Consider the following 11,016-nt stretch of genomic DNA (forward strand, 5'->3'; position numbering starts at 1 on the left):
TATGGTACAGTACACTAGTAGAAAACAATTCTGTTTGCCTCACATTTTAATGAAATAGCGAGAAATATTGTTACTCTCACAAGGACTTCTCTGCTTGCCGCAGTGGATCAGATCATGTGGCTGCTGTTTGCTAGCATTCTTGATCTGCCAGTCCTTCTGCAGCGATGCGGCTCTACATGTAGTAGAATCCATAGGCTTCTCTGGCCAATTTAACAGTGCCTGTGCCTTCAGAAGGTATCATGGGAGAACGATCATTCCTAAGTGAAAATTTGTGCTATGGCTGGTCACATGATGCCAATACAGCAGCTGTCAGGAAGTTTGCGCAAAAACTCCACAAGATTTTTGTTAACAACTAAAGTACAACCAACCCAGCAATGAAGATCAGGCAAAAAGCCAATGCTGATAGGGAAACCCATTCTTTAAAGGGTTGCGGGGGTTGCTAGAGCCTAACCCAACTGTCTTAGGGCGAATGGCAGACTACACCCAAGACTCGTCGCCAGTCGGTCGTAGGGCATACAGAAACACAGAGAACCAAGCACACTGCCACCGAGTGGGAATCGAACCCAGACTGACCACACCAAGGTCAAGCGGAAGAATCACTGCACCATCGGGTGGCATGCTCATGATTGCAGGTATGGAAACACATCTGGATCTCCAAAACCTTCAGAGGAAGACTTTTCACAGGCTGATAGAAACACAATGTCATCCTGTGCTACAATGTTGACTGGCCCACTTGGATCCTCACCATCGGGAACCATTGCTCCACATAGCGAAAAATCATCTGGAATTGTCATGTCATTGGGTTGTTGCTGCATCCACCTTTAAAATAAAATACAAACAATAAGCACATATTAAAAAGAAATTACAGTCTAACCTCGTCATACAACATTCTTGTTTTTACGAAGAAAATTTCGATCGAATAGTTCGCCCAAGATACGATCAAAATTTTGTGATGCGACCAAACCAGGTGGCCATGGCAATGTCTTTTTTGCATTTCTTTCATGTATAAAATATTTCTACGCCCACTGGGCGGACTTTTCCAATCCAATATCATGTTTTTGGTGTTTTTTTCAGAGGGTTGGAACCAATTAATTTGTTTTCAATTCATTTCAATGGGAAAAGTCCACTTGAGTTGCGAAAATCTTGTCATACGATCTCAGTCTCGGAATGGATCACGACCGTATGTCGAGGTACCTCTGTACTAAAGACAGGATGTCTTATCAATGGCAAACTAATTTTCTCCAATAGTATCTTAAATTTTGTAATCCTTAAGACAGTGTTTCACAACCTTTTTTGAGCTGTGGCACAATTTTTGCATTGAAAAAAAAACTTTTAACTGAAAACTATCTCCCCTGTATCAACAATAGTCATTTTCATCAAAGTTTTGTCAGCAGGAATCACATAAACCTCCAGAATTCTTCCAAAATCTAATTTTTCGCACCGACCAATTGTCACTAAAAGTGGATGTCTGTGGACCCTGCACAACCTCCCGTTAAAGAAATGCAAAAATAAGTAATGAAATGTTTTTAATCACATCATTTTGTGACTTTTCTCAAGATATTACTTAAATCTACTAAAAAAAAATGTGCTCACAGACTAGACGTCAGTAAAAGTTGATGCACTGTTTTTTCACTGCCACGATCAGAAAGAGAACGCAAGGTGTCACATGCTGCTGAGGGAATACTGGTTAGGAGGGTCAAGAGGCAACCCAAATGCACCAAAAAGCAGATCTGCCAAGAATTAGAAGCTGCTGCAACACAGGCGCCAGTGTCCACAGTCAAGCGTGTTATGCATCGCCATGGACTGAGAGGCTGCCACGCGACTAAAGTTTGCTATTAACCACAAGAACAAACATAAGACCTTCTGGAGAAAAGTTCTTTGGTCGGATGAAACAAATAATGAATAGTTACAGCCAATGAAACTGGTGCTTTACACAGAGTCAATGGGGCAATGAAGTAGGAGGATTACTTTCGAATTCTTCAAGAAAACTAAAAGTCACTTGCCCGAACGTTGGGTCTTAGACACACTAAATCAGGCTAGAATTAAAGTTTTAGAAATGGACTTCCGAAAGTCTTGACTTAAACCCCATTAAACTAATCCTAACCCTGACTCAACTGCTGGGCAATGCTGAAGAAACATATCCACGTCAAAACGCCAACAAATTTAACTGAACTGCACCAATTGCAAAAGCGACCCGGGAATAGTAAGCATATCTGAGATGAGTGTGTATGTCGTGAGCTTTATGTTGGGAGGGACTTTCAAAATAGGGAAAAAGCTCATAATTAATCAATCATTGTCTGCTGGGCTTCTTAAAAATGTGTGTGGATTGCCTACTTTTGCAAAGTCTTTGAATGTGGAAGGGGAAGCTGCAGAGTCTCTCGGAGGTAGTGGTAGACCTTCGGACCATGGAGGTGGAGTGTAAGTGCAAACTCTCGCTGGTCCTTTGAGTATTCATGGCTTTTTTTTGCAAGGACATCCAAGTTAAGCCCTAAAATTTCAACAAGAAAAAACACATTGGTAACCACTCTTTTATACCATATCTTTCAGACTATTATTCACTTTTTTATAGTTTACCTGAGCTTGTGATGTGATATAGATCTCGATAGATAGACGGATCTCGATAGATAGACGGATCTCGATAGATAGACGGATCTCGATAGATAAACGGATCTCGATAGATAGACGGATCTCGATAGATAGACGGATCTCGATAGATAGACGGATCTCGATAGATAGACGGATCTCGATAGATAGACGGATCTCGATAGATAGACGGATCTCGATAGATAGACGGATCTCGATAGACGGATCTCGATAGATAGACGGATCTCGATAGATAGACGGATCTCGATAGATAGACGGATCTCGATAGATAGACGGATCTCGATAGATAGACGGATCTCGATAGATAGACGGATCTCGATAGATAGACGGATCTCGATAGATAGACGGATCTCGATAGATAGACGGATCTCGATAGATAGACGGATCTCGATAGATAGACGGATCTCGATAGATAGACGGATCTCGATAGATAGACGGATCTCGATAGATAGACGGATCTCGATAGATAGACGGATCTCGATAGATAGACGGATCTCGATAGATAGACGGATCTCGATAGATAGACGGATCTCGATAGATAGACGGATCTCGATAGATAGACGGATCTCGATAGATAGATAGATAGAGGCCATTAACGTATTTTCACAACTATTAGGGGCACAAGTCTTAAATTTTCTCCAAAATAGACAGAGCGCCTTATAATCCATAATAAATATGCCATGCCTGGCTGCATCTAAAAGAACGGTGCGTCCTTTGTGTGTGTAAAATACAGAAATAGCACTCATTTTTGACACTGCATCAAAAAATATGATGCGCTTAAGAGTCGTGAAAATACGATAATTATCTAAAAACCGATGCTAACAGATGCATATAAAGCCAGTTGTTCTCCATTTATTATTGTTACTTCAAAGTATGTTTGTTTTTAATACCTGGTTAAAAAATAAAAATAAAAAAAAACCTTCCCAAACCTGTCACTTATACTGGGACACCCAAATCGGATATTTGGAATTCTTGTTAATAATTATTTATAATGCAATTAATTTGAACAACCAGGCTGAACATAGATATGCACTTAATTTGCTTCCAGATACCTGAGTATAGATCAAGTCTGTCTTTTAATTCTTCATTGATGAGTTTTTTTTCCTTCAGCTCGTCGATAAGACGTCGCATGGTTTCGTTGGACATACTTTCCCTGACCTTTGCCTTCCTGCTCTCCCGCTCTATGCATTCGATTCTATCAAGGGCTTCATCCAGTCGTTTCCTCAGGATAGCAGCAGAGGGTAATGTGTATGCGTGATCCTAAGAGGAAAGAGGAGAAATCAAATTTTCAAGTCTAAAGTTACAGTACGTGTAGTAACAAAGATATACCAAATGCACAAGTCCCTAGCCCATGGTTGTCAAACATACGGCCCGCGGGCCGGATCCGGCCCGTCTGGTGGTTTGGTACGGCCCGGGGAAGAAAGCTGCATTGTATTAAAAAAAATAATAATTTCGTTTAAATTTTGTAGTTATTGTACTATCCGCTAGGGGACGCAGTATTTTAGTACGTGCAGACAACATGAAAGCAACACTGCGGCGGAACTAGGACCACGTTGGCCTGGCAAAAGGTTGTTCATAATGTAAAAGGAAAATTCTGTTAATAAACATTTTGATACTTGACTCATTCTTTGCACTAATTATTAGTATTAGTGACTAAAACAAAGGAAAAAAGTGGGCTTATTGTTAGTTCTATGTAATTTTGCAATGAGTTTACTGGTTCGGCCCGCTTGATCTCAAATTAAACTGTATTCGGCCCGCAGACCAAAGGGAGTTTGACACCCCTGACCTAGCCATACTCACAGATTAAGAAAACAAAAATGGGCAAATGTATTGGTAGTGTGAACTTGGATTAGATGTGTTCATTACACATGATTTCTTTTCCACACTTCTGTCATTTACAAATGCAAATGAGACATGCATGTTCCTCTGTCTCAAAGCTCACAAACTAGAGATCGACTGATAATTGGTTGGGCTGATTATCATTGCCGATATTCGGAAATTTGACGTGTTAGTAAATGCCCTTTTATTTTTTATTTTTTAAATCAACCCTAAAATTTCAGTCATTTCGGCTTGTATATCTTATTAGTGTCGTCGTGCGTCCAGCAAAATACACACGCCTTTTTGTACAAGCATTTCTAACTCTTAACAATCATTTGGCTTTCATCAGGATAATAAGTGTGGGTTGCCGAGAGGTTCGTTTGATATAAACGACCTGTCACAACTGCTCATTAAGTTGAGCCTTGTTGTAAACAAATACGCTTGCCGCAACTACGCTTCAATTTGACCCCCTTTGTTGGTAATACAACGCGTCTTAGCTGTCTTCCCTTCGAACTCAGTGCCGAGTGAAAGGGCCTTGATGCAGAGACATCTAGAGACACCAAAATGCTTATAAAACTATATGGCAGGTAATCAACACTTAAAGACCTATATGACCAGAGTAACATATTTAGCATGTTTAGTGAAAGTAGCAATAAAAGGAAAGCACATTCAAACAACAAAATAATGTGCCGAAACAGGGCGGCCAGGTGGCCGAGTGGTTAGCGCGTCAGCCGCACTCCGATTTCCTCCCACATCCTAAAAATATGCAGTGTAGGCTGGTTGAACACTCTAAATTGCCCATGGGTATGAGTTTGAACGTGAATGATTGTCCAACCCCTTGTGCCCTGCAATTGCGTGGCTACGAAATCAGGGTGTCCCCTGGTGCCCGTAGTTGGCCGGGAGAGGCTGCAACAGCCCCCACAAACTATGTGAGGCTAGGCAGTACGGAAAATGAATGAATGTAGTTTGCTAAACACAAAAGAGTGGCCGGGCAGATGAGTGGTAAGCACGTCGGCCTCACAGGTTTGGGCTCCTGGGATCAAATCCAGGTCGGTCCACCTGTGTGGAGTTTGCATGTTTTCCCCGGGCCTGCATGGGTTTCCTCCAGGTACTCCAGTTTCCTCCCACATTCCAAATACATGCAAGGTAGGCTGATTGGGACATTAATTTGCCCCCAGGTACGTGTGTGAGTGTGCATGGTTGTCCATCTTTTTGAGACTTGCAATAGATTGACTGGCCAAGGATTCAGTGTGTCCCCCGCCGCTGAGTTTGACTCCAGCACGCCCCGTGACTCTAATGAGAATAAAGCGGTTCAGAAGAAAATCGTGATGAGGAGACTAGCATGGTACTGAGGGACCGTTTTGAGACCACTGGCTGGGAGGTGCAATTCACAGGGTAAATACGTTGACAGCCTGACCAAATGCATCACAGATTATATTAACTTCTGTGTTGAGAACATTCTACCCTCGAAGAAGGTCTGGTGCTTCTCCAACAATAAGCCGCAAGTCACCAGGGATCTAAGGGCCCTCCTGAACAAGAGGGCTTTTAGGTCTGGGGAGAAAGAGATTGAAAATGGTCCAGAAGGAGCTGAAGAGAGATAAGGAAGGGGAAGACCATCGACAGGAGAAAGCTAGAGAGCCAACTCCAGAGAGGCAACACCAAAGAGGTCTGGAGAAGCTGGAGGAGCATTTCGGGCCATGGAGGCAACAGTGAGAGAGACCCGGAGTCCGGAGACAGGGAATGGGCCAATGAACTGAATCAGTTCTTTAACACATTCAGTCCTGCCCCCACTCCCGACCCCCCAGACCAGAAGCAACTCCCCCCGCTCATTCTCCTGCTCCTCTTCCTCGCCCTCTTCCACCGAAAGAAATTTCAACCGTAAAAATACACCATTTGTATATATTTACTGTCTTGCTACTGTGACAAGATGAGAGGCCGCACTTTCAAACTTAACCAATGGCTGTCAAGAAAACAGCCATCCAAACTAATATCTTGACAGTGATTTATGTTTTTGGCACTGGCATCCTCCAGTGGTATCATACATAGATCGTATATTTCCCATTGTCAGCATGTAAATTTCAATACGTATCAAGTACCTTGAAAAAAAATGTCAAAACTGACTGTACAGGGTTTTTAAAGCAAAGCACTCACAGATGTGTGGTGGTATTGGTAATCATTATTTGTCTCATTCCTAATCCTGGGATCATCATGCTGGAAAGACAAGAGAAAAAATCAGGGATGAATCACAATAACAAATGTGAAATTTACAGAAATTAATATCTTGAAATTTACAACCTCATTACTTGCGACATGTGTGTTTAGTTTAGGGACAGGCAGAGACAGGTCGATTGGCTCTTGCATTTGCTTGCTTTGCTTTGACTCTGGCTAAGATGGCAAAAAGATTGCATTCAAGATCAGAAAAAGAAATTTCAACTGTAAAAAAAAATATCATTTGAATCAAATAAATTTAAAAAATGTCACAGCAGCATAAAATTAACCTACTCTTGTGACATCAGTAGGGAAGCTGAAAATAGACGGTGTAGCTCCAATTCGAAGTCGTACAGTTTGGCCAGTCCTGTCAAAGTCTTCAGGTTTGAAATGAGCACTGCACACCACCGAGTGGTCACTGGCAACAAATTTTTTTCTCCTCAGTGCTGCTTCCCACTGCCTCCTTATACGTCTCTCTTTTGGAAACCTTAAAAGATTAAAGGTATGCAGAGGTTTGTACAATTGAAACAGTGGGTATTAAAGAAACTAATTAAAAAGGAAGTTGTTTGTGAAATGTTCAATATTTAGTTACATTAATATTTTTTATGTGATAACATGAAACATGACATATTCCATCTCCTAAATATGGATGGGCAATTGTTTTTTGCTTAAATGCTTCTTTTTTTCAGGGCATATTAGTGCTCCAGAGTCCACCTAGCTCTGTGCGACAAATTCCCCTTCGGTGAATGCCTTACTGTTTTTAGCAATTTTGTGAGCTATCACAAAACTTGTCTGGGTTGCTGCACCCCTGGACCCGTGACGCCTGTTAAAAAAATATTTGCCGCTTTTGTAGTTGGCTAGCAAAGCATCCAATTTCCGAGCCCTTTCAGCATCGCTACTTTTTTTGTATTCCTCCACATGTTAAATCTGGTAATGCTGATTCAAATTGCAATCCTTAAACACAGCGTTTTGCTCTCCGCAAAATAAACACACGGCTCCACCACTGATTTCAGTAAATAAATAGGTGGTGGTCCATATTGTGTTAAAAAAAACTGCATTCAGCATCTGTTTTTCTTTTTTTAGTAGCATCACCCACCATTTTGGAGGGCTCAAGTTGCATCATTAAACACGTGAAGAAAACAATGACTTCAAAATAAAAGCAATGCCAGTTTAGTCCATACGTGATGTAAAATTAGAAATTATACATTTAATTTGTCATTTACAATGAACCTTACACAGGCCGTGTTAACCAACCAAAAGGCAGTATGTGGCCCGGGGACCGTACAATGCCCAGGTCTGTCCTAAATGCAACCAAGATAGCGCCATTCAAGTGGCAGCCGGTGGCGGGAGCTGTCCACTCCTGCTCGTTTTGTGTTTTTGCTGCTTTTCTGTCTTAATGATATGATTTGATTTGGTGATTTTTAATGATCCCATTTACTTTGATTTGCTTTGTACTTTTGCTTTGTTCTTCTGCGGCTTTTGCGACTGTACTGTCTAACTTGGAACTATGTTTGTTTGTTTGTTTTTTCTGTATCTGCATTGAAATAAAGTACAACCAAACTCAGTCTTGCCTGCGTTGGCTTTTCAAAAACATGTTTTTAGCGTGCGGGTGTAACATGCAATTTGGTGCATGTAGCACCAAATTAGTGTGTTCGCTGTTGTAGTATATTGATAGTATTAGTGCAAAGTTATCACAGCCGTCAACCTGGGTGTATTGACAAAAGGACTATATATCCTAGCAGTCACTGCGCACCGGGACTTTTTTTTAGTAATTTGACCACTTTTAATGTACAACAGGTCCCTTAATTATTTTGACAACTTTGTTGCGCTGTTGATAATCAATGAGGATCAATGAGTATGCATGCAGAACAGTTTAATGTGTGGCTCTTTGGATGGATGCATACGTCTGTCCATTAACCAGTAAGCTAAAAAGAAATGCCTGACGTGAATGACAACAAAATACCTGTGTGAACGCTTGGAAAATGTACTGAAACCATGGATTGAACACAATTTAACAGCTTTGTTATCGGATTGCTAGCGGATTGCCAACATTGTCGTCCGGGCAGGCAGCTTTACACGAAATATGTGACAATTTGGAATGAATTGTCAATGCCGATAAAACAGCAAGGAGAATCAAAGCCCTGGGAATTATGCATGTCGCAAGTTACAATGGAATGTGGATGACTTGGCTCAAGTGTCGGCCAGCACTGCTCGTGCTTTCGCCAGAGCTGGAGTCAAGTTCTCGGAATACACAACAACTTCATATCAGTGTACCTTTAAACGCAATAAAGCATTACCATAGGTAAGCTAGCGGCTAGCATTATCATAGGTACGCTAGTGGATAGCATAACATAGGTATGCTAGCGGATGGCATAACATACGCTTGTCTAGTGTTATGCTGGCACACTTTCTGAAGTGGCCAAAATATACCCGAAAATGACACTGCGCCCAATCAAACTGTGCGTTTTATAGGTGTCAAAATACGATATTTTGACTTTTAAATTATGAGTATGAGAGCGATCCTGTGGCTGAGTGATGTGTCGGCCTTACAGTGGGGAACCCGGGTTTAAATCCTGATCGGGCTAACCGTGGAGTTTGCATTTTCTCCAAGGGCCTGTGTCGTTTTTTTCCGGGCACTCCAGCTTCCTCCCGCTTTCCAAAGTTATGCATGGTAAGCTGATTGGACACTTTAAATTGCTAAAAGGGACAAGTGTGAGCGTGAGCATGAATGGTTTTCAGTCTCCTTGTGCCCTGTGATTGGCAGGCCACCAATTCAGGGTGTCCTCCACCTCTGGCCAGAAATCAGCTGGGATAGGCTCCAGCACCCCTCACGACCCTAGTGAGGATAAAGCGGTTCAGAAAATTAGATGAGATGAGAATTGAGTATGGATCTCAATGAATAACATGTAAAAATAGGAATTGTTTCTGGCACTCATTCGAAAAGGTCCCCGCTTTCTGATCTAATGAAAAAACATCTGATTTAGGCGGCACTAATGGTAGTGTCAACGCTCCTATTGGTGTGTTCAGGACTCAGCTCTCTCACTAGCGGTTTCCACATTTTAGCTCACAAGTTAGCAGAAAGGCATATGCACCCATCAAAAGAGCCACATGCAGCTTGCGAGCAATAGGTTCCCTACCACTGATCTATACGATGCGACCTGTCCAGTTAAGGTCACAGTCAAGTCTAACCCTTCTTTCTCATTGAAACGCCTCAACTATAGCCTCTTAAATCCCGTGTCACCGAGAAACCTTGAAATGGCAAAGAAAATCAGCTCATGACAGAATACAGTTTACCAAAGCCATGTTGGGAGTGCAAAGCCATGTTTGGAGTGAATTGCGCCTTCGGTAAAGTTAATATCTGTATAAACGATGTGTAGAGAGAAATGTACTAACATCATTTTTCGTTCTTACCCGTGAAAGGTAATCTGGAGTGACTTGGTTCTGACGTTGCGTTTGTTATAACAGCCAGATGCTGCACAATACACAGGCATCATGGCTTTTAGTATCGTGCAGTGTAAACTGTGGAACAAACATAGACACAATAAGGACATACATTGCAAACATCTACTAGAAACCTTTAGTGCTGACGGGAATTCATGCCGCCATATTGGAGAGGTCATTCGTCCTAGTTTGACAGTCGCAAATATTCCAGTGTGCCTAAACAATCTCAACCCGCAGAATACCTTAATCAATCGTTTTAAAACTTTTTTCTTTTCAAATTGATACAAGCAAACGCGTATAACTGGGAAAATTACTTTCCAGTCAATCCAGTGTATTTTATCTTTTTGGTCAATTACCCTTAACGTAACAGAAATGCAGATTTATGGACCATATACTGTACATGCTGGAAACAAACAATATCAGTCACCAACTAAAAAAAAAAAATGTCAGTGCCTAACTGTAAAATTGAGGTAGGCATATTCTAGGAGTATGCTAGAAATCCCAGAAGAGCCGTTTATCTGGCATACACTGTAATAATCTTAAAATAGAACCATAATAACTAAAATAATATTGATCTTACTTGTGAAAAGTAATTCAAATTACCCGGCTCTCGAATATTCGCCGATTGTTGGAAGACAACGCAGCAGAGTACTCTGGCACCTTGACTTTTCGAAAATATATCTAAGGTGACCGGCTCAAAATGGAGGCTTTATGTGCACTATAGTAGACAACGAGGGATCTACTATTGGATGTAATCGGATTGCCGCAACGGAAGTGATATTTTTCTTCTACTTTTCCTTCGTCGCCTTCACGGGTATTTTAAAGCTACCACAGGTCCGCCGCGCCACTTATTGGTCGGAACGATTTGCCTTGGCCCATTGATATCGAAAAAAAATGGATCTTGCGATTTTCTCATAATTCGCGTATTACATTACTGATGCATTT

The 11,016-nt window shown here is 41.5% G+C and overlaps 1 protein-coding gene across 4 annotated transcripts; it reads right to left on the reverse strand.

The window, feature by feature from the left end:
• Positions 1-61: 61 nt before the first annotated feature.
• On the reverse strand, positions 62-10,890 carry LOC144200040 (THAP domain-containing protein 6-like). Of its 4 annotated transcripts, none has more exons than XM_077721923.1 (8): positions 10,652-10,890; positions 10,024-10,149; positions 6,925-7,117; positions 6,718-6,807; positions 6,574-6,633; positions 3,657-3,864; positions 2,335-2,488; positions 62-819 (listed from the first exon to the last, which is right to left on the reverse strand). In XM_077721923.1, exons 2-8 carry the CDS (start codon positions 10,026-10,028, stop codon positions 621-623), a joined length of 909 nt encoding a protein of 302 aa, XP_077578049.1. In that variant the 5' UTR covers positions 10,029-10,149; positions 10,652-10,890; the 3' UTR covers positions 62-620. The 4 variants fall into 4 exon arrangements, with proteins under 4 accessions (XP_077578049.1, XP_077578050.1, XP_077578048.1 ...); XM_077721924.1 differs by having other exon boundaries at positions 6,726-6,807; positions 10,042-10,149; positions 10,652-10,889; XM_077721922.1 differs by having other exon boundaries at positions 10,042-10,149; positions 10,675-10,886.
• Between the last annotated feature and the right edge of the window lie 126 nt (positions 10,891-11,016).

Source organism: Stigmatopora nigra, chromosome 8 (assembly GCF_051989575.1).
Source record: "Stigmatopora nigra isolate UIUO_SnigA chromosome 8, RoL_Snig_1.1, whole genome shotgun sequence".
Lineage (NCBI taxonomy): Eukaryota > Metazoa > Chordata > Actinopteri > Syngnathiformes > Syngnathidae > Stigmatopora > Stigmatopora nigra.

Coding starts and splice junctions, on each gene's coding strand:
- LOC144200040 (XM_077721922.1), bottom strand. CDS start 10,124: ATGATGCCTGTGTATTGTGCAGCATCTGGCTGTTATAACAAACGCAAC. Junction 3,865..6,573: donor ACCAATACCACCACACATCT/GTGAGTGCTTTG, acceptor CTTTCCTCTTAG/GATCACGCATACACATTACC. Junction 820..2,334: donor CATTCAAAGACTTTGCAAAA/GTAGGCAATCCA, acceptor TTTATTTTAAAG/GTGGATGCAGCAACAACCCA.